Source organism: Stigmatopora argus, chromosome 4 (assembly GCF_051989625.1).
Source record: "Stigmatopora argus isolate UIUO_Sarg chromosome 4, RoL_Sarg_1.0, whole genome shotgun sequence".
Lineage (NCBI taxonomy): Eukaryota > Metazoa > Chordata > Actinopteri > Syngnathiformes > Syngnathidae > Stigmatopora > Stigmatopora argus.
Window position 1 is genome coordinate 2104602 of NC_135390.1, and position 24092 is coordinate 2128693.

The window sequence follows — 24092 nt, forward strand, 5'->3', positions numbered from 1 at the left end:
CTTAAATTTTCTCCAAAATAGACAGGGCGCCTTATAATCCAGTGCGCTTTATATATGGACCAATACTAATTGTTATCACGATAAAACAAAATAAATCAGTCGATAGGGTACACCATCCTCTACAGCTCTCACAACTACGGCAAGCAGCCCCCAACTCTACTATTTTCCCCGTAGAAAAAGTACTGCGCAGTGACTGCTGGGATATGTAGTTCTTTTGTCAATACACCCAATGGATTGTGGCCTGTATATATTGGATTGGATTGGATAACTTTATTCATCCCGTATTCGGGAAATTTTGTTGTCACAGTAGCAAGAGGGTGAGGATGCAGGAATAGGAAAGGCATTTTAGACATAAATAGATAGGTAAAAGTTAATAAATAAATACATGAATAAATATATAAATAAATAAGCGTGTTGCTTAGCACATATACATACATACACATAAATATACATGCATGCATTCGGTAGGTCTCAACACTCAACCATTTTTTTGTTAAAGAGCCTGACAGCTGATGGGAGGAAGGATCTGCGGAAGCGCTCCTTCCTGCAATGAGGGTGCCGCAGTCTATTGCTAAAGGAGCTTCGGAGGGACTCCACAGACTCATGCAGGGGGTGGGAGGTGCTGTCCATGATGGACATCATCCTGGTCAGCATTCTCCGCTCTCCCACTTCCTCCACAGAGTCCAGAGGACAGCCCAGAACAGAGCTGGCCATCCTGACCAGCTTATTCAGCCTGTTCCTGTCCCTCTCCGTGCTCCCGCATCCCCAACAGAGCACTGCATAAAACACTGTAGATGCCACCACAGTGTCGTAGAAAGTCCTCAGCAGTGTCCTGTACACTCCAAAGGACTGTAGACTCCTCAGTAGGTAGAGGCGGCTCTGGCCCCTTTTGTACAGGGCATCTATGTTTGTGGACCAATCTAGTTTGTCGTTGAGGTGAACACCCAGGTACTTAAAATTCTCCACGATTTCAATGTCTGTACCCTGGATGTTCACCTGAGTGGTCTGTTGAGGACTCCTCCGAAAATCGATGACCATTTCCTTTGTCTTACTGGTGTTGATGTAGAGGTAGTTTTGCCTACACCAGTCAACAAAGGCTGTGATGACTCCCCTGTACTCCAGGTCGTTCCCGTCCGTCACTCGTCCAACAATAGCGGTGTCGTCAGAGAACTTCTGGAGGTGGCAGGTGTCTGTATTATGTTGGAAATCCGATGTGTAGAGGGAGAAGAGGAGTGGGGAGAGCACTGTGCCTTGTGGGGCCCCCGTGCTGCAAGCCACCACATCAGACATACAGTCCTGGAGTCTCACATATTGTGGTCTGTCAGTGAGGAAGTCGATGATCCATGCGGCTAGGTGGTTCCTTACTCCAGCCTCTTCCAGTTTCCCTCTCAGTAGGACCGGCTGAATGGTGTTGAACGCACTGGAGAGGTCAAAAAACATAATTCTCAGCGTGCTTCCCGTGTTCTCCAGGTGTGAAAGAGACCTGTGCATCAGGTAGGTGGTAGCATCTTCCACACCAATACCTGGACGATAGGCGAACTGCAGAGGGTCCAGCTCTGCATTCATCAGGGGGCTGAGGTGATTGAGGATGATTCTCTCCAATGTCTTGATCAGGTGAGAGGTTAATGCTACCGGCCTGAAGTGGTTTGGCTCCCTGGGGTACGCAGTCTTAGGAACTGGGACCACACAGGAAGTTTTCCACAAGGTGGGGACCTTCTGCAGACTGAGGCTGAGGTTGAAAATATGCAGAATCACTATACCAAGCTGATCCGCACACTCTCTCAGTAGTCTGGAGCTGAGGACGTCAGGACCGGTAGCCTTCCTTGCCTCGATCTTCTTTAGCTGTTTTATCACCTGATCGACAGTAATGCAGAGACCGGTGGAAGAGGGGGAGGAAGAGGAGGAGGAGGAGAACGAGGGGGGAGCGTTGCTTCTGGTCTGGGGGGGTCATGGGAGTGGGGGCAGGACTGAATCTGTTAAAGAACTGATTCAGTTCATTGGCCCACTCCCTGCCGCCAGACTCCGGGTCTCTCTCGCTGTTGCCTCCATGGCCCGAAATGGTCCTCAAGCTCCTCCAGACCTCTTTGGTGTTGCCTCTCTGGAGTTGGTTCTCCAGCTTCCTCCTGTAGATGGTCTTACCCTTCCTTATCTCTCTTCAGCTCCTTCTGGACCATTTTCAGGCTCTGTTTCTCCCCAGACCTAAAAGCCCTCTTCTTGTTCAGGAGGGCCCTTAGATCCCTGGTGACCCACGGCTTATTGTTGGAGAAACAACGGACCTTCTTGGAGGGTACAATGTTCTCAACACAGAAGTTAATATAATCTGTGATGCAGTGGGTCAAGCTGTCAATGTCATTACCATGTGAATTGCACAGCACCTCCCAGTCAGTGGTCTCAAAACAGTCCCTTAGTACCATGCTGGTCTCCTCAGTCCATCTTTGTATGATCCTCGTGGTAGGTTTTATTTTCCTCACCATAGGGATGTAGGTGGGGATCAGATGGACCAGGTTGTGGTCTGAGCGGCCCAGTGGGGGGAGGGGGACTGAGCTGTATGCCTCCTTTGTGTTGGCATACAGCATGTCCAGAGTTTTTTGTTCCCTGGTGTGGCACTTCACATACTGAGTGAAGGTGGGGGCGGGCGACTGTCGCATCGGCCGAGGGACGTATATTGGATTGGATTGGATAACTTTATTCATCCCGTATTCGGGAAATTTCGTTGTTCCAGTGGCAAGAGGGTGAGGATGCAGGAATAGGAAAGGCATTTTAGACATAAATAGATAGGTAATAAGTAGGTCAAGAAATAAATACATGAATAAATATATAATTAAATAAGCGTGTTGCTTAGCACATATATACATACATACATACACATAAATGTACATGCATGCATACAGTAGGTCTTAACACACAGCCATTTTTTTGTTAAAGAGCCTGACAGCTGATGGGAGGAAAGATCTGCGGAAGCGCTCCTTCCTGCAATGAGGGTGCCGCAGTCTATTGCTAAAGGAGCTTCGGAGGGACTCCACAGACTCATGCAGGGGGTGGGAGGTGCTGTCCATGATGGACATCATCCTGGTCAGCATTCTCCGCTCTCCCACTTCCTCCACAGAGTCCAGAGGACAGCCCAGAACAGAGCTGGCTTATTCAGCCTGTTCCTGTCCCTCTCCGTGCTCCCGCATCCCCAACAAAGCACTGCATAAAACACTGCAGATGCCACCACAGTGTCGTAGAAAGTCCTCAGCAGTGTCCTGCACACTCCAAAGGACCGTAGACTCCTCAGTAGGTAGAGGCGGCTCTGGCCCCTTTTGTACAGGGCATCTGTGTTTGTGGACCAGTCTAGTTTGTTGTTGAGGTGAACACCCAGGTACTTAAAATTCTCCACGATTTCAATGTCTGTACCCTGGATGTTCACCTGAGTGGTCTGTTGAGGATTCCTCCGAAAATCGATGACCATTTCCTTTGTCTTACTGGTGTTGATGTAGAGGTGGTTTTGCCTACACCAGTCAAAAAAGGCTGTGATGACTCCCCTGTACTCCAGGTCGTTCCCGTCCGTCACCCGTCCAACAATAGCGGTGTTGTCAGAGAACTTCTGGAGGTGGCAGGTGTCTGTATTATGTTTAAAGTCCGATGTGTAGAGGGAGAAGAGGAGTGGAGAGAGCACTGTGCCTTGTGGGGCCCCCGTGCTGCAAGCTACCACATCAGACATACAGTCCTGGAGTCTCACATATTGTGGTCTGTCAGTGAGGAAGTCGATGATCCATGCGGCTAGGTGGTTCCTTACTCTAGCCTCTTCCAGTTTCCCTCTCAGTAGAACCGGCTGAATGGTGTTGAACGCACTGGAGAGGTCAAAAAACATCATTCTCAGCGTGCTTCCCGCGTTATCCAGGTGTGAAAGAGACCTGTGCATCAGGTAGGTGGTAGCATCTTCCACACCAATGCCTGGACGATAGGCGAACTGCAGAGGGTCCAGCTCTGCATTCATATACTGCATATACGCAGTTATTATGATAACGTGCGAGAACTCCCGGGGGATGTAAAACGGCCTGATGCTAACAGCTACTAGCTCGATATCTCGAGTGCAGAGTCGCTCCTTCACAGTAATGTGCCCGGGGCTGCACCATCTACTATTAATAAAAACAGCTAGTCCCCCCCTTTCTTCCTACCGCTCTCCTCAGCATCTCTGTCCGCCCTCACCAGCTGAAAACCGTCCAAGGAGACGAGAGAGTCCGGAATTAGTTCATTCAGCCAGGTCTCCGTGAAGCACATAATGCAGATATTCCGATATTGTCGTTGTTGTTTGGTCAGCGCCGTTAGCTCTTCCATCTTATTGGGGAGAGATCTTAAAATCCCCATAATAATAGATGGAATGCTGGGTCTGAAGCGTCGCTTTCTCTCCTGACATTTTCGTCCAGCTCTGCATCCTCTTCTCGTCCTCTTTAACTCCGCGGGGAGGTCCAGGTCCAGGGGAATCCAGGTGTTGCGTAGCGCTAACAGCTGATCCTTTGTGTAAAACAGCGGAGGCATGGCTGAGTGGGTCAAAATATAATGTCCAGAATTCGCAAAGATAAACTAAACTAATAGCTCAAAGACTGCCTCTCGCACAACTTGCACTTATTTAGGTCTTTTGCCGAGTAAACGCAGCTTATGGAGAAGCACCACCAATTTCGTCACACGCAGTTTCTGCGTGTCATGACAAGTAGGCTTTTTTGTGTTGTTGATAATGACGACAGGGCCTATGTCTGATTATTATTATTATTATTATTATTATATTGAGTCTTGGAGTAGAGTCTTGAAAGTAAAGTTTTAAAACATTAAAGTTTGGAATATAATATATAAAGCAAAGTAACAAGTAAAATCCTAAGAGACAATAAAACGTAAAAATAAAGGATAAAAAAGCTCTAAAAAAGCCCTAAAAACACAGAATACGAGTGAGGGTATAGGGAGCCACTGCAACTAGCAGCCGCTTTGAACGGCGCCTATGATGATCGACATCGACATCAACACAGCTTTACAAAGCATGGAAAGCAGCGTTGGAAAAGTTACGCTGCTACCTAAGCTACTACCTAGCTACTATTTGCGAATGGATTGTGGCCTGTATACATCGACATCAACACAGCTTTACGACGCATGGAAAGCAGCGTTGGAAAGGTTACGCTAGCTACTAGCTAGCTACTATTTGCGAATGGATTGTGGCTTGTATACATCGACACAGCTTTACGAAGCATGGAAAGCAGCGTTGGAAAAGTTACGCTAGCTATTAGCTAGCTAATATTTGCGAATGGATTGTGGCCGCCTGGACGAACATATAAAACAGCGTTTTCGATTACTCATTTGGACAATTGTTCAATCCGGACACAGAAAATGAGGACTTTGATGGCTTTGTGGGAGATGATGACGTGAGTACATTGGAAAATGGCTAAATAAAGTACAACCAAACTCAGTTTTGCTTCCGTTGCCTTTTCAAAAACGTGTTTTTAGCGTGTGGGTGTAGCGTGTATGTTTAAGCTGGTGTATGTTTTCCCATGCCTGGCTGCGTCTATAAAAACGATGTGTCCTTTGTGTGTGTAAAATACAGAAATAGCACTCGTTATTGACACTGCGGCTAAAAATACAATGCGCCGTATAGTCATGAAAAAAACGGTACTTAGTTCAATTGTTCAGTTTTGTAGTCTCTATTTCGGGTGGCTGATGACCTTATTGTTGGGCGTTCAGCGCTAGTATACACACCGGACGCTTTGGTAACTCCCTAGCTCCCCTTTTTCGGGATTCTGGACTATGGGTGGTGTTGGCGACTATGGGATGGGCTTCTGTGATGCAATTGCATACTTTTGCACTGATGGCAACAGAGCTCCGACCCGTGATGTCCTACTCATGCACACTCATCAGCAGCTGTGGGTTTTTCTCGAACCCCTGCCTGAGTCCTTGCTATGGTTGGGTGTTCACCAGCCCACTTGCTACCTGCGCAGTTTTAGGAACCTTCCTGGCGCTCCAGCCACATGTTCCCGCCTAGGGTCGGAGGACTGGGGACTTAGGGTGACAGGCTGGCTGTCAGCTGCCGGGAGCTCAGTTGCCTGACTGCTAAGGCTTTGTGCCCCCGGATGTCTCTATCTTGCCCTGTTGGGGGCAAGCCTTGGTTCAGGCGGCGGTCTGTGGTGTTGATCAACCCAGGTTGTTTTTTGTCAGTGAACCAAGGATGGCCACAGCTCTAGGTGAGGTCCTCTTTTCAGGCCTGGCCACCAGGGCTGTCCAGCTTGTGGTTCCTTGGCCTTTCCCCATATTATTTTTTTGGGGGGGGAGGACTGCTCTTCTTTACATGCCGCACAGTCTGCGACGCAGGCAGTCTCCCTGCCTTGCTTCCAAAGTTCACTGCTTTCGGTTCAGGGTGCTTTCCTTCGGACTCCTCTTTTCTAGGAAATTTTAACCATTCGTGAAGGCTGCTCTAGCTTGCCCCAATTATCTGGCTGGCAAGGGTGTTCTGACCATCCTTGCCGAATAGCTGCTTTAGGCAGTAGCATGCACTTGGGCTATTGTAACTGAGGTTGCCTCTTTCACCCACGTGGCTTGCCTGAGCGTCAAGGTCAATTTGGGAGATCCGTTCTGGTCCCTCTAAGACATAGGTGTCAAACTCATTCCAGAAAGGGCCGGGTGGGTGCAGGTTTTCGTTCCAACCCACCAAGACAACACCTTTTCACCACTCTGTTCTCTTACAACTGTAATCAGTTCATTGCAGTCAGGTGCTTCTTCCAGCAGACCTCCTAATTGGCCTACCTGTTTGCGCTGTTTCAGTAGGGATAAAAACCTGCACCCTCTTGGTCCTTTCTGGAACCAGTTTCACACCTGTCCTCTGAGACCTGTCTCAATGAGTGTGGTCCCCACCAAACATGGGGCAATCGCTGGTGGGCTAGATTCTGTGTGACACAATGGAACAACTTTGGACAGCTGGTCTGTGCTGGACCGAGTCGGCTAGAGCTTATGTGGTGCAAGAGGAGGAGTGCTTCCCATGCCTGCGGGGGCATGGGATGATACTGTTGGACTAACCTAGCAATGTGTACCCTGTCTCCCACTAGTAGGGTCTTGTCGGTCTGCTCGACATGGAAGTCCTGTCCCACCGGTGGTGTGGCCATCTGCCCCAATGTATTGTTTACCATTCTGTGGACCGCCGGCTGTCCAGGGGTCATTCTGTGGGCGTCCTGGGAGACGTTCCCCTCCTTTCTCTTTTTGCCTCAGCCCACTGGTCTTGGTCTTAAAAGCCTACTATGGGTTCCTGCCACTCGGTGAATTGTGGCTGGCGCTGTTGGCCCCCTTCTGGATGACTCGACTATGGTTACCCTATTTTTCAGCTGACGTTTCGACAACTGTCTCCTTACCTGGAGGGTTCTTCCCAACTAGGGGATTGGTTTTGGCTCGAAGCTTCAGCAATTCCGCCTGCGACTGCTGGGAGGTCCACCCCGCCTGTTCTGCTGTCTGTCAGCCGAGTGTTTCTGGGACGTCCTGCTTGCCACGTAGCATCTCAGCATTTGGCACGCACTCTCTGGGTCTTTGGTGTCACCCTGTGACCTAATGTCACCTTAGTGGCAAAGTGAGGACTGCTTCCCTTATCGGTCAGACTGTGCGCCTTCCTTAGGATTTCCGTCTTCCTGGTGAGGTCCAGGGTCAGTCTACAGCAATGGTGCCCTTTGTACTGATGTGGATTTGATCGCAGTATTTCATGACCGGGCGCTACCTGCCGGATTCCACTACTGCTGTATTGGGGAAATTACTAGGACATGATTTGGGCTGAAGGGCATTCCCCTACATGGATGTTACTGTCTGTTTGTCATCAATCCCCACCCAGTAAGAATGGTCTGAGTGTCCGCGAAAAGTCACAAGAGTGGAATCCTTCGTGAAGTGGCTGGTATTGGTCATTCACCTTTTTCAGCACGACCTCTGGCGGCCAATGAAGGATGAAATAGAAAGAAAGTTACGTCTGTAACTATGGTTTGATGAATCCCGGATTACCGCCAGAGCATTCAGTCATTCAGATTCCTCGTGCTCACGTGAGAAGATGCCAAGCACACGCTGTGCAAACAAAAAGGGGGGGGTCACCTATTCAACTGACTGCTCCTCTCAGACTACACAATGCCCCTCACCCACCACAAGATGGAGCAAGAGCAGAACAAAACGTCTGGCAGGGAAAACTACCACAAGATGGAGCCAGAAGAGGAGAGCCAGAGCCCGCAGATGCCTCTGGAGGACCAGCAGGGGCCGCCAAAGTCAAACCATATGATTTGGCCGCCACCCCAGTACCATTCTATAAGGGAAGTATGGTCCGATTGTCTCCCCAGAGATGCAGACGAGAGGACAAAAGGAAAGAAGAGGAGAAGTGTTAGAATTATTATGGAATATTCTATATGTGTTGTAAACATTTTTCAATAAGTAGTAAGGCTATAAATCAAGTCATGGGAAGATGGACTTTTTCCTCCACATTCTACTCCTCAAGGGCAAAGAAAAAGAGGTCACGGCGTTACGGACACTTCTACCAAATGTTATGACGAGACTCCACCAGCAGATTTGAAAATACGGCTTTGCTTACATTATAATACTGCTTTGTTTACCTTGAAAGCATTCCTCACACTGTTGTTTTTCTAACCAGTGAGAGTGTTATTGTACTGATTACATAACCATGTTTTTCGAATGTCGCGATTAAATACAATGATTCAGTTACTGCAATTCAGAATGCACTGTGGACTGAGACGACGTCACAAGGCATCTCCTTCGAAGTTGTAAGCAGAATTTTTTGAAAGATGTTTTTCCTTTTTTAATTAAATATTACTAATAATGATTTAAAAGGTTTGAATCATTATTCCAACATTTGGTCCTTCGAGTAGCCGGGGTCAACACACCGATAAGGAATCCAGACGCTGCAGTTTAATATCTGGAGTGACCGTGCACGGCGAGAATCCCTTTTCCAGGCTGGATAATTTCTCAGCAGCGCCTGTTTTCTAATCGGTTGACGACTATCCTCTGGGTAAGCATCTTTCGACATTTCTGCCGAGTCCGCGTGTGATGGCTGCATATTGTTGACGGGATCCAAATGCGCGAAGGGCATCACACGCGAAGGCCTTATTTTGAGAAGTAAGGCTCGCGTCCTGGGGATTAGCGATTTTAAAACCCTGCGAATACTAGTCACTAGCAGGTAGACACGGTGTGGTCTATAAACGTCGACGGTGTTTGGGTGTGTGTGTAGTTGTTAAAAAAACCTAAAAAGAAAAAAAGGTACTACGGGGATACACACAAATCCACTCCAAAATGGGTGGTGCAAACAGTAAAGCGGCTATTGACGTCTGCCGTGTAAAGATTGGATTGTTGAAAATCAAAGCGCTACAAGGGTTAAACACCTAAACTTATGGATAAATAAATATGGATTTGCTGGCCAGCTTAATATGCATAAGATATTGATACTGCAGGATAAAATACGTGCTAAACATGGGGGAAATCTTAACAAAATGGAGCAGGAGGGATATAATGATACCTATTATTGGTTTATGATACATGGGTTAAATCAGTTGATAACGGTGGGACTGGAAACACAGAGGCTGTGTTATTCCACAGAAAAGAGGACGACTAGCCCGGTGGGGAAGAAGTGTGTTGTTGTTGTTGTTAAAAAGGAGGGCCCCCTCCGACAAATATGACCAGGTCGGGAGGGCCCGTGGGGGACATGGGGAGAAAACGCTATCTCCCCAGCCTGGGGCGCCGCCAATGAGTGATGTGTTTATTGAACAATATCCCATGATCGAAGTTGCTAATACTAATGTGGGCAAGGAGCAGGCTCCTACTAAATTTGGATGTTCGAATCCAAAAGCTGATGGTGGCCCGTTGTGTCATGACGGTCGTAATTTGAATTTGAGAGTGCATGAACTGATTGATCGGGTTACGGGGAAGTTTAAAACAAAAGTTAATTATACCGTGATCAGCAGAGCTAAGCAGAGGGATGGTGAGCCTTTTGCAGAATATCAAATCAGGATGACGGCTTGTTTTAAGGCCAACAGCGGCATCGCTGAAGACCACGCGGTGGGCAGCATTTATCAGGAGCAGCTAAAAAAAAAAATGTGTTGCATGCTCATTCAAATGTGTTGCATGCTCATTCAAATTATACTTATATATATTACATATATCGCTTGATTGCCTGGACAAAAAGGTCTCTAAAAACAAGGCAGGCCTGCTCAAAATGATTTGAATGAGGATTTTGAACATGAGGATGTTGAGCTAATTTTAAACCAGAGATCACATTCTTTGGGAATGAATTCAATTGGATTTTTTTGTGTGATGCTCAAAGTTGTAAAATGGCAATTAAAATGGTTATTACAAAGTGCTAGGCATACTTGTTAATAGTAACTAAATGTAATGTCAATGTACTGAAATGAAATGGCTTATTGTGGCCTATCCTGGTTTCGTTCCCGTCTGCTAGCGGGAATATTTTGGTTAACAGAAATACAAAACAGCCAATTAAATGTTTAGCGGGGTTGCCAAAACTGCGTTTTGGTCAGACTCTAAACTTGCCGAATAATGCTTTGATTGCGGGGGAGCGCTCTGTTTTGGTGCGGCTGAATATTACAATAATTGGCCTTGGGGGTGCTGAAGCAAACTTGAGGGCAGAAATGGGTTTTGCTATGATATAGTTGTGCTTGCAGCATATTGTGATTATGGGGTCTTGGCAAACTATGATGATATGATGATATAGTTGGATATCGGGAGAGTAATTAATTTAGTTTATTAATTTAGTCTTCTCTAAAAAATAATTGCTCACAGGAGGCACAGGAGGCGAAGCATTGGGCACAAAGAAAAGAGAGCATTTTGGAATTTGTAAACAAAAGATAAGGATGCTGCTTCTGCAGTGAGCGTGAAGGTCACAGTCAGCGGCTAAGGGCGCGCTTCCATTTAAACATTTCAGAATAAGAACAAAACACAGTCTGCAAGGGATGCAGGGTTCCGCGATTATCTTCGCATTTATTTTTGGGATTTAATCAGAAATGTCTTTCGAGGTGATAGAAAATCTGTTTGGCAAAGATTGATTTGGTAAAAGCTTTGGAATTGGGAATAATACTATTATTATTATTTTATTTTTTGTTTTGTGAAGTTCAAAGGGCTCTTAATTGAAGAGAGCTAGTTTTGGAGGATAAAAAGATTTTATTACTGTTTTTGAATGGTTGGATTGTTCAAAATACTTTAATATAGGATTTTTTTTACAATATTATGGCATATTGGTGACAATTTGTGGGTCCTTTATTAAGCATTGAAAATTGTAATTAGGAAATGCCTAGTAAAAGGTGGATTTCTCTAATTTAATTGTACATTTTTCTTGTGGTAACAGGGAGCTATAAGAAATGGCTCTTATCTTAAGTAAACATAGTATGGGGTGATTTGCAATTTATGTCTTAGGTATTAAGAGTTATTTGGTTGTTAAAGAAATCAGACATGAAATTAACAATGCGGAAATGAGAAATTTCATGGCATTCGTCCAAATTGTTAGGTAAATTGAACCTGGCTGGGGTAGATAAGATAATTGGTTAAGGATAGGCATAGTTTCCCTAGAAGAAACATGGAGCGCCTTTAAGTGCACAAAACGCGTTCCCTGTTTGACCTAAAGGGGGCGTATGCTTTGGTATAGGTCATATTGATGACTTTTGGGACGTTATTACTGTCTATTGCTTTAGGGGCATACACATTAAGAATTTAGCCAAAACTTACTGCATTGCAATTATGGGGTTAATACACCTGAATGTTACGGTGATAACGATGGGCAATAACAAGCTTAGATAAAGGGGAATATCTACAAAAAAATTTAAATTCAGGTGGGGCCTTTCATGGTGGGAAACAAGTGATGAAATAATGTCTATGTTTTAAAAATAACATCTCCAAATTATAAAATATCAACCTTGGAGAAATGCTTTAAGTAGATGGGTTGACTAGAATGGGCAAAATTCGATAACATTGAAAGGGGGTGTAACTTAATCCAGAACATGGCGATAAAGTTTTTACAAACGGTTAAAATACTAAAAGGGGGTGTGTGTGTGTTTCAATGTGTCACAACTTTTCCGTTATTGCATTATTGGCGAATAGATAGTTAATCACAGCCACTCGCATGGCAGTCTACATGCTGACTGACTGGGGTAAGGGGCGGTGGCAATTGAACAAATTTCTATTTTTTGATATGTGGCATGTGAATCTAATACATTAATTATCTAGTTTCTTCAGGCATCAATCTTGCGGTTCGAGGATCTACTAATGCGGAGTGGATCCAGACCTTCCGGAGTGTGGAGTATTCCTGGTGTCCTCAAGAATTCGTAGGTTTTCTCTGGGTACTCCAGTTTTACTCCAACAAACCAAAATTATGGATGATTGGGGGAGCACTCAAAGCAAATTCCTTGATTATGAGTGCGAGCGTGGATGAGTGTCTGTCTTTTGTGTTTTAATTGGCTGGCCACCAAGATATATCAATATTCTAATATCAAGGTGGAATATTTCTGAAATCGCTGATAAGCCTTTCAAGGACAGCGGTGGCAGAGTAGGACAGAAACAAAAAGAAAAGAATTTCGCCAAATGAAATTATTTGATTTCTGCAATGCGAAATTTTGGGAACCTGGGGGACTAAACAAAAACAAAAGTCTTATCTACGAGGGCTACCATTTTGAGTCATGGTAAATTTCATGCCTCAAAAAAGGGGGAGGTTATATATAGTCAATCTATATGCAGATATATGGCCAAAACACGGGCGATTCCCCCTTATGTCAAGCTACAAAAGCTACATATCCATTTCAAAGGATACACATGGATTTTATAGAATATGTGTGGTACATAACAGTCCTAAAACAGATTGGGGAAACCTTGTTGCAGAAACTGGTCTAGATTGGCAAGCTTGGATGACACACGCGTGCGAAAAAAACCCATCAGGCCTTCGATAAAATTAACCCATACGGTGGGGGCATTACAAATCATAATTCAGACTGACAAATTAACTTGTGGATCCTTGTCTGACGTTTTTCCTAAGTCCATGGGCAGGTGGAACCATGTCTATGGAGACGGTGGGAAGGTCGTCAGAGATGGAAACACCCGGATCCGCCATAGTAAAATTAAAATCTGAGATGACCAGAGAATTCATTTCTGCAACGGGGAGTTCCCAAACGGGAGGCGTTAAGAAATAATTGGTTATTGTTGATGGAAAATGCAGCTATTATAAATCAAACCTGTATCAAACCTGTATAACATGTATGGGGGGCCGACCTCTCTTAAGAGTAGTACCCGCGCAAATTACCCCTGATTGTGTAAAGGAGATAATGACAAAAGAAGATGTAAGCCCAAAATGTATGAAATGGAATAAAGTCTACCCAGTTACAACGGCAGCAAAGGACAAGCCTAACTTTTCAACACGTCGCGTTTAATCATTTTACCTGCTTAGTCCTCACAGGACACGGTCCGGCACTGGGAGCGATAAATGTGACCACGTCCTAAAACAGACTGCACCCCTGATTCCACGTTCTGACCTATGGTGGTGGTGGGGTCAAAACAAATTATACGACTCCTGCCAAAATGACAGCAGGACTTTGTGCCTTGGTCTCACTGCTATTACCAGTGTCTGTTTTTCCATCTACAGTAGAGGAGATACAATTGGCTGCACAGAAATCCGGTATGATGGCGGGCCCCTCGCGACGGCGTCAATCGGCATGGAGAGAGGGTGATCCGACATACATTGATGCGATTGGCATCCACGGGGCGTACCAGATGAGTATAAGTTGGCTAATCAGATCGCAGCAGGTTGGGAGTATATTTTTCTTTTAATTACTCCAAACAAAAATGTTGATTGGATAAATTACCTGCATTACAATGTCCAAAAAACTTGGAAATTATACTGAACAGGGATTTGTGGCGATAAAGGAACAACTGGCAGCCACTAGTCTGATGGCGTTCCAGGATCGTGCAGCGGTTGAAATGCTTCTTGAAGGAGCAGGGGGCGTATGCAACGTTTGAAAATGTTGCACTCAACAACACGCCCCCCACTGGGTCCCACACCAGGGCCAACGATGGCCTGCAGACCCTAAACCGCAAGATGAAAAAGCATCCTGGAGTAGAATAATGTCCGCTGACAGATTTGTGGCCTCACTAATAATGATTTGGCCTAATTTGTGGCATTTTCCGTAGGCCTTTTTGCTACGATTTTGACATTATGTGGGTGTTGTATTATTCCCTGCTTAAGATCTTTGATAAGCCGACTTATAACCACTGCGATTGCCCCTACAAATTCTAAATTGCATGAATTATATCCCCTACTGATGAAACGTGCTGACACCAACAGTGAATTCCAGGAGCATGGTAATTCGGAGGATGGATTGGGCGAAAATGATCTTATTTTCTGCTTTTCAGACCTGCCGAACGAGTAGAGCCTAAGCGGGTAAAATTAAAACAGCCAACGGTGATATCCCTCTCATTTTGAATTTGTCATAAAATGAATAACAAACATATAGTAAAAGGAGGGAATGTTAGAATTATTATGAAATATTCTATATGTGTTGTAAACATTTTTCAATAAGTAGTAAGGCTATAAATCAAGTCATGGGAAGATGGACTTTTTCCTCCACATTCTACTCCTCAAGGGCAAAGAAAAAGAGGTCACGGCGTTACGGACACTTCTACCAAATGTTATGACGAGACTCCACCAGCAGATTTGAAAATACGGCTTTGCTTACATTATAATACTGCTTTGTTTACCTTGAAAGCATTCCTCACACTGTTGTTTTTCTAACCAGCGAGAGTGTTATTGTACTGATTACATAACCATGTTTTTCGAATGTCGCGATTAAATACAATGATTCAGTTACTGCAATTCAGAATGCACTGTGGACTGAGACGACGTCACAAGGCATCTCCTTCGAAGTTGTAAGCAGAATTTGTTGAAAGATGTTTTTCCTTTTTTAATTAAATATTACTAATAATGATTTAAAAGGTTTGAATCATTATTCCAACAAGAAGGTCAACTGTATCCTTCTCTGGTGGCGTTCCAAGGACCTCGCCTTGACCCACAACCATGGGCACCACCAAGTCAGATGTATCCCATGGTTGAAGTGGCAACCCACACTTCCAAGTGAACGGAGAACACGATCAAACCATTCTCGTCCACCGTCCATGGACCAAGTCCGATTACACCGAAGCATGCAAAGGACTGGGAGACCCAATAAAGAACCCAACTGAAAGGTCGAATAATTTTGAACAGCTGAGACAAAGTTTCCAACTGAATGGAGCCGAGACAAAAAGAGCGTTCATCATGAGTCTGGGACACAACTGGGCCAGAGTGAGAGGAAATTTCGACGAAAGGGACAACCAAGGAAGAGTCCACCCCCACGATTCACAAGACCTAAAGCGGTAGAAAAACTTCTGCCCCGAGTGCGAGACCATGCTATGACAAAATCAGGGCCACAAGACAGGCACAAGGAGGAGTTCATAAATTCAGAGCAAGATTTGAAGAAGTGTTCAAAATCCACAGTGGGATCATAGAAGACCAAAATGATCAAGGGGCGTACCAAGACCAACTGAGACAAGGGTTTCTGGCAGGGCTCCAGCCCCAAATCAAAGGGTCCATGCAGAAGTACTGTGTCACATACCGAACCAAGCCAATGAATCAACTAATGGAGTGGGTGATTCATGCTGAGGAGAGACACCGCCAAAAACAGGTAAGCGCAGGAATTAATACTCTGACCCAAACCATGGCCTCATTGGTGAACCAAGGGTCATCAGAAGTATTCTACCAACGAGGACGTGGAAGAGGAAGAGGCCGAGGAAGACCTGCCCCACCAAGAAGAGCAAACCCAGATGACAGGTGGTACAACTGTGGAAAGAAAGGACACTTTGCTCGAGCCTGCAGAGGTCCACCCATGGGGAACAGAAGACCCCCACTGTTCAACCCTGAACATCAACATCAAGAATGACGCCAGATGGAAGAGAAACGGAAGCCTAACACAGAAGAGGAAACTGAAGAAAGCGATGAGGACGAAGAAACCCCTTGCTCGCCAGCAAAAGTGTTAGACTTAACTGAAATCATGTCCACCCACTAGGACAAAGACAGCAAACCATACTACACCTTACTGGTGGGACAAAGACAAACAGCAGTAAAATTCTTATGCGACAATGGAGCAGATAAATCCGTCATCAAAGACAAAGTGCCAGGATTGGTACCAGGAAGAGAATGGATCACTGTGATAGGAGCAGGAGGACACATGGAACTATTGAAGAAGTCAAGGAAAACAAAAATAACAGATGAAAATGGACGAAACCACGAAGCAAAGTTCGTCCTGAGTAAGAACTGTCCTGTGAACCTCCTGGGAAGAGACCTACTCTGTACACTGGGAATTAGCCTTATCCCCACAGATGATGGCATGAAACCAGTACAGAGGTGGGAGGAAGCGGAGATCCAAGTAGTCGAAGGTCAAGAGGAGCCTCATACGTTCTACTCCCTAGACTTAGTAACACAAAGGCCCTCATCTGTAATCCGGCAGTTAAAATCCAAACTTGAAGATGTAGATGGCCAAACACAAACCCACTGGCCACTACACATCACCATGAAGTTTGGGAAAGCCAGAACAGAATTTGTTAAACAGTTCGAGCGACTGGGACCCCAACCAGTTCGACTGGAGTACCTGTACTCCACGGCAGAGGGAGATGCGGCCACCACAGTGAACTTGCCGCCTCAAGCGAAAAAACTGCTACAGTTTGAGATAACACCCCACATGTCCATAAAGAGAAAACCCCACAGGCCTTGGAAGGACCTGGGACGCATGGTGCGACTCTTGGAGACGAGAAGCGAAGAGTCGTGGTCACTTCAGACTCCCACAGTCAGCGTACCGATGAACACCCCATATGGAACAGTCACAAGACAAAAGCTGAAGTGGATTACTCAAGCAAGTCCGAACACTCATTTGACTGCATGACAAGACTACATACTGCTACAAGCTGAAGATTTCCCTACAGTACCAAGTTTACTGTGGACCAAATCAAAAGCAGACATAGGAAAAATGACCACAGCAAAAGAAGTAAAAATTGAGCCCAAGACATCATATTGACCACGATTCAGACAATACCCCCTTAAACCAGATGCTGTAGATGGCATCAGACCAGTAATTGGAGAAATGCTCAAAGCAGTCATTCTAAATGAAAGTCCATCAAGCGAATGCAACACTCCCATCTTTCCAGTGAAGAAAGCAGAGACGGGGACATGGAGATTGGTCCAGGACTTAAGACAGGTCAATGTAAAGGTACAGTCAAGAGCACCCTGTGTACCAGACCCACACACACTGTTAAACAAGTTAAAACCACATCAGAAATTCTTTAGTGATTGATCAAAGCAATGCATTTTTCTCTGTTCCATTACACAAAACAGCCCAACGGCCTGGGCTGAATGCCCTGCCCACAGAGACTCGAGTTGGAAAACGAGATGGACCCATGCTCCTGTCACAGAGAAGAGTGAAGTGGTATGAGAAGAAAAATCCAAAGAACTAATATGAAGAAAATGTGTGGTATAATTTCATGGTGTTCCAGAAGAAACTGACTGGTGCGAATGAAAGTTGTTGTGTGTAGTCGTATACCTATTTCCACAGGTACCCCACCAGTGTATCCCAAGCCAATTGACCCCTATGCCTAAGACACTGACACACCGCTATGGTATCCCGACATCCTGAGATCATGGTACCTAGAAATTACAATTAAAACTGTAGTTCCCCAGATTAATCCCACTGTACCATAAATGGCAGGTAGAAATTTCGCAAGGCTCCTAGACTACGATTGGACAAATCTAGCTATGTTAAACAACGTCCCATACCCACGTGATTCTAAGGCCGTGTGTTTCGCTAGTAACATGTCATTCTTAGGCCACTCTCAGCTGTTAGAAGTCCCCATGAAGTACTGTAGTCAGGTACTTACCCCGTGCACACGAAACACCACTGACAAAGCCCGGTTCAATGCCACAGGAGCGCCCTTGGGTGCCACATGCAAGGACTATTACGCTCTCCCCGATGTGCTGGGCACTGATGCTCAAGATGATGGGTATTGGATGTGTGGACATACAGTGTTTTTGAGTTTGCCCACAGCATGGACAGGTCGTTGTGCAATGGTGCAGATGGTCCAAGATGCATTCCTTTTAAGGGGAGTGAACATAACAGTAAGAGATAAGAGATCCGTGCAATTCCAACCACATGATTCAATCTGGGGCACTGATGTTCCTAATGACCATAAATTGTTGTCCACCTCCCAGAAAATCATACTGTCAGCACTTCCCCAGCTTGGAGTGGGTAAACTTATGATCCGTGTAGAGACACTGAACTATCGTATAGGACTATTCATTAACCAAACCGTCAAGGCCCTACAAGGTATAGCAGATTAAGTGCAGGACCGAATGGTCCTGGATTTGATAACAGCCAAGGATGGAGGTGTGTGTGCCATAGTCGGAGAACACTGTTGCAGCTTCATCCCAGATGAAACCGATGACGAAGGTAACATTACTCGTGCCATAGCTGAAATGAAAGCCCTAGCCAACACCATGTCCAGGATCACTCAGCCGTAGGTGCATCACTGTGGTCGTGGTTAACAACCGGATCATGGTTCTCCATTCTGATTAAATTTGCAACCCCCATTCTTGTGATTTTGCTACTATTCAGCATTTTTACTGCATATAACCCCCTGTGTGAAAGCTATGATTCAAAACACAATCCAGCACACTCTAGTAGCTTACAGTGAAATATAGTACAGCTGCATAGCAAACCATGCTGGAGATTCTCGCACTCCATCGAAGAATCCCAGGATGTCGAGTACTCTGGGTAAATGTACTTGTCTTGACTTAAAAATTGTGTTGGCTCATTAAGAGGGACGCAGAGGAATTTTTCTCGAGTGCCCCCGGGTGGCTCGGGTTTTCGCCTCTGCCTTGACAAGCGACTTTGTTGTTTTCCATACCCTGTGAAGAGTAAGCGATGATATTTGTATTCTAAAACCTGGAGAGAAGGGATAAAAATTGATGTGTTTAATGAAAATTGTTTTAGTTACTACTGGGGGAAATGTGAAATATGAAATGTATTATTTTAGATTCGCTTATATTTTAGTCACTAGAATAAAATTTTACAGAGACGCAGCCTACTGGAATTTCACAGTAACAACACCAATTGAGTTAAGGCGCGTCATCTACTTTTATGTCACCCAATTTTGTATTCCCGCCTAAAGTTTGTGTCACCGCCTACTTTTATGTCACGTGATCTTGTTTCAATAAAGCCCACGGAGCAGAGGGGGAAGAGTGGGAGACTACTTTGGAAAAGCGGGAAGACTAACCCATCTTCCAGCTTTTGCTTCGTGCCCCGGACCTGACAAAAGCAAGTTTTATCAACGCTTGTTTTATGTAGCAGAGCCTGCAGAACTGATTGTGAAGGCCTTGAGGCAGATTTCTGACCCTGGCAACAAATAATGGCTGAAATGTGATTGGTTAAATGTTTCAATATGAAAACAAACATCTGGAAGCAGTGCAACCACAGGGAAAGCAATGAAAGGAAGCTGCCAGAAAATTTGGAATTATTTAATAATTCATGGACAAAATATAATTAACATCAGTCTGTGATTCAGATATTTCTTAAGCCAGCAGAAAAGGCCCTGAAGGCCTTGACGGCACACCACTGCTGTAGTCATACCTCTACTTACGAATGCCTCTAGCTGCGAAATTTGCAGGTTCCAAAAGCTTTTTAAATATGCAAATGAGTGCCTCAAGATAAGAAAAATATCCCAGTTGTGAAAAAAAGTTACGAGGACCCTGCTGAGGTTATAGAGCTGATCCAGTGTTCCATGGCCAGGACTAAAACCACATTGCTCCTCCTGAATCCGGTTGACAGCTCCGCCCCTCTCTATACCAGAGTGCCCAACACATGCGGCCGCAGGTCTGATGACACGACCACAAAGTCGATAATCGGATTGCGGCCCAGGGTGTTCTGTTGCCAAGTGCGCATATGGACATCCTTATGCTTGAACATTGTGTTCATTATTGTCAATCCACGACGAGCGCAAAAATCCAACAATAGAACACCACTCTTATACAAGCTTTAAACATACAAATGCACTCATATAAACCTTCAATATACTTATATAGGCCTTAAACATAAATTATAATACAAAATATAGCACTGAGCAACTTACGAACAAATTCAACTTATGAACAATCGCTCGGAACCTAACTCATTCGTAAGTAGGGGAGCGTCTGTGCAAGTATGCCCACGCCACCTCGGCGCCTCTCACCCTAGTGAGGATAAAGTGGTTCAGAAAATGAGATATTTTAGACTTATTTTAAGATATGATTCCCTATTGTTAACGTTGCCCCCAAGGCGCAAGACATTATGGGATTGCGCAAGTTGTCAAAATGAAGAGTGCAATGTTGACACAGCACCAGTCCGGAAATTGACATTTGTTGCGACATGCCGCAGTCACTTACCTCGTATACTAGTCCAGCAGTCATTCCTGGAGTTGTGTTTCTGTAATTCTTCATTGGTAACTTCAATCAGACGCCCCCTGAGCCCGGTTAAATCTTTTCCACTTTTGGAGAACCGAATCCAGTCCATAAGACTGTGGCCTGGTTTCAAGGCAACCTTCATTATAAAGGACAGTCATATACTTGATGATTCATTATTTTCACGAAATATTTACGTTGAAGGAGTCTAAAAATAAGTGTCATCGTTACCTTTATCCTCCCCGACTGGCCGGGCTGAGTCGCCCGCTGTTGAGAGCTCGGTGCGGGAAACGACTGAGATGGAATGTTCAACATGTTGCGAATCCTCGTAGACAACTCTTCTTACCCAGAAAGGCTACAAAATAAACTGTCGTTATCTCATTTAAATGAAATAAACGAAAATGCGTTCAAGCTTGCTGCGAGAGAAATATGAGACCCATAACTATGCCTTCCTACACTTTCTACACATCTGTCATCACTGTGCTATTCTAGACTAGCTAATGAGCTACTCGAATCCTGGAAATAATAAGCATTTTGAAATAATGACACTCAGCTCATTAAATGAGCGAAATGATCCGCTGATTAACTATAATAACAACATATTTTAGCCACGTTTATGGGACAACAGGGAATACCGCTAGATAGATGTTTTTTAAGGAGAGTTAAAGGCAAAACCCTTGGCGGGCATGTTGCGACAGAGAATTCATCTAGTGACGTCACATACTGTTACGTCAGCTCCTATTTACGGAAGATTATTGCATTCAAGCCGCCCTGGTTAGCGTCGGCCTCAAAGTTCAGAGATCGAGGGTTGGATCTCAGGTTCCGACTTTCCTGTGCGGAGTTTGCAGGTTCTACCTGGGCTTGCGTAGGGATTCTTTGTGTATTTCTGGTTTCTTCCCAAATTTCAAAAACATGTAGGGTAGGCTGGTTGAACAGTTAAATTGCCCTTAGATGTGAGGCTGGTCACCCACCTAGTGCCCGAAGTCATGTGGGATAAGCTCCAGCAACTCGTATTGAGTTAAAAGGTACAGAAAACTAACGAATGAATATTGCATTCTCCTGAAAAATAAAAAATAAACATTTTCTTAATTTATTTGTCTGAATGCTAAAATCCACCGTATGTATATAGTCTCATCTTATCTCATTTTCTGAACCACTTTATCCTCATTAGGGTCGTGGGGGGTGCTGGAGCCAATCCCAGCTGTCTCCGGGCCAGAGGCGGGGGCACCCTGAATCGGTGACTAGCCGATCACAGGGCACAAGTAGACAGACAACCATGCACACTCACACCTTAGGGGCAATTTAGAGTGTCCAATCAGCCTACCTAGCATGTGTTTGGAAGGTGGGAGGAAACCGGATTACCCGAAGGAAACCCACGCAGGCTTGAGAGAACATGCAAACTCCACACAGATGGACATGACCTGGATTTGAACCCGGGATCCCAGAGCTGCACTAACCACTTGCGCCACCGGGACGCCCCTACCACTAAATATCTGACCGCTACTTATATTTGTTAGGTTGACTACTACACTCTACTTACGAATCCCTCCAGGTACTAAATGTTCAGGTTACGGAGGTTTTTATATGCAAATGAGTGCCTCGGGGTACGGAAAAGATCTAACTTCCGAAATTCCCCAAAAGCAAATGCATTTCCTTATCCGTTATTTTATTTTGAAAATATTGTCGCGGATGCATTGATTCTCACTTTAGAATCTCGCTACACTCCACTGGGCTCACATTGACTGTCTCACAACAACCACTATCCATGTTTCAAGATTGTCTCTTACATACCTGTCAACCTCGGCTAAATGCTCCCCTTATTAATTATTGCAATTCCCCTTATTAAGCGACAAAAACACATACATACACAAGGCACACGTTCATTCATTCGTTTTCTGAACCGCTTTATCCTCACTATAAAAGTGTAAAATTTACTACAGATGGCACGACTTTATGACGCGACGGCTCAAAGGGCTATGCGCGCGTGCATATCATGTCCTGTCCAACTCAGCTAAATGCTCCCCTTATTAATGATAGCAATTCCCCTTCTTAAGCGATAAAAACCATACAAATGCAACGCGGCATATATTTACACACGGAAAATGTCTAAACTCGACTACAGAATGCACGGCTTTATGACGCGACGTGTCAAAGGGGATTGCGCGTGCGCATATCATGCCCTGTCCAACTTGGCTAAATGCCCCCTTATTAATGATTGCAATTCCCCTTGTTAAGCGATGAAACCGCACAAATGCAATGCAGCACATATTTTCACACACACATTGGGCACACGTAAAAGTCTTAAATGTACTATAAAGTGGACGGCTTTCTGACGCCATCGGGTCATAGGGAAATGCGCGTGCGCACATCATTCTTCAACACGGATAGATTTGTGTATGCTTCATAATCATTCTTAGACATTAATAAATAATCTTATAATTTTATCTCAGTGGTTAGCGTGTCGGTCTCACAGCTCTGGGTCCTGTGTTCAAATCCAGGTCACGTCCATCTGTGTGGAGTTTGCAAGTTCTCTCCAGGCCTGCGTGGCTTTCCTCCGGGTAATCCGGTTTCGTCCCACCTTCCAAAAACATGCTAGGTAGGCTGATTGGACACTCTAAATTGCCCCTAAGGTATGAGTGTGAGTGTGGATGGTTGTCTGTCTCCTTGTGCCCTGCGATCGGCTGGTTCAGAAAATGAGACTAGATGAGAGATAATTTTCTCTCATTTTTGTGTCTCTCAAATCTTTCATACAAAATTGGGACAGTTTGACCAAATTTAAAGGGTTTAGTTGGTAGTTGTGTGAGGACCGTGGAACAAATTAGAGAATTTACATATAAAGTACTGCTCAATTTACAAAATTTTCAAGTTACGAAAAAAGTTTTGGACCAAATTAATTTCGTAAGTAGAGGTACGACTGTACTTATTTATTATGTTGACTACTTATTTACCTATCACTTATTTTTTGATTATTTATTCATCATTATTATATATTGATTATCTGTCTGTTTGTTTGTTGGTGAGTCCATAGACTCAGCGAGTGGTGCGCTCTGAACAACTTGCTGTTGAACGTCTCCAAAACCACGGAACTCAACCTGGAATTCCGACGGAACAAGGCCACTCCACTCTGCTGACCTCACTTGGACTACTTATTTAAATATCACCTATTTATTGATTATTTATTTATTTTTTAAATGGTTATTTATTTGTCTGTTTGTTTTTTGGTATATTTGTGAACTTCGTGAGGAAGCTTTAAATCTCACTATACTGCATTCACTAACTATATGCATTCAATTAAATTCAATTCAATTAGATGCAACTATATGAGTCATTGTATATGTTTTATAAATGAGTAAATATTTGTAAGGAACAATTTGACCATCAATGTTAAGGGACTGTTCTCTTTTGTATCATGTTTGTCACGATTTTCAAGTCAATAGTTTATAATGGCCGATTTCCAAGTATTAAGTTAAATGTTGTTTTATTTGGATTTTTTTTCTGAATTCTGATTAGGTTGCAGGCTACCTCTATTTGATATATTTTTTATCTTCTTTTGGACTTTACCAAAACTGGCTTTGGGTTCATTATGCTTTTTGTTAAC

The 24092-nt window shown here is 44.5% G+C and overlaps 1 protein-coding gene across 8 annotated transcripts in view; it reads right to left on the bottom strand.

Moving 5' to 3' along the window:
• cyb5r4 (cytochrome b5 reductase 4) overlaps positions 1 to 21219 on the bottom strand; it is a 110539-nt gene extending 89320 nt beyond the window's left edge. For 2 of the 8 annotated variants that reach the window (XM_077597637.1, XM_077597636.1), the window contains exon 1: positions 19689 to 20108. Coding sequence is in view for 4 of the 8 variants with exons in the window: in XM_077597639.1 (XP_077453765.1) it covers positions 20480 to 20633; positions 20726 to 20809 (238 nt within the window). In the remaining 4 variants the exon portion in view is untranslated. Of the gene's footprint in view, positions 1 to 19688; positions 20109 to 20479; positions 20634 to 20725 lie in introns of those variants that run through there. The other 6 variants (XM_077597639.1, XM_077597638.1, XM_077597634.1 and 3 more) reach the window with 6 other exon arrangements.
• Between the last annotated feature and the right edge of the window lie 2873 nt (positions 21220 to 24092).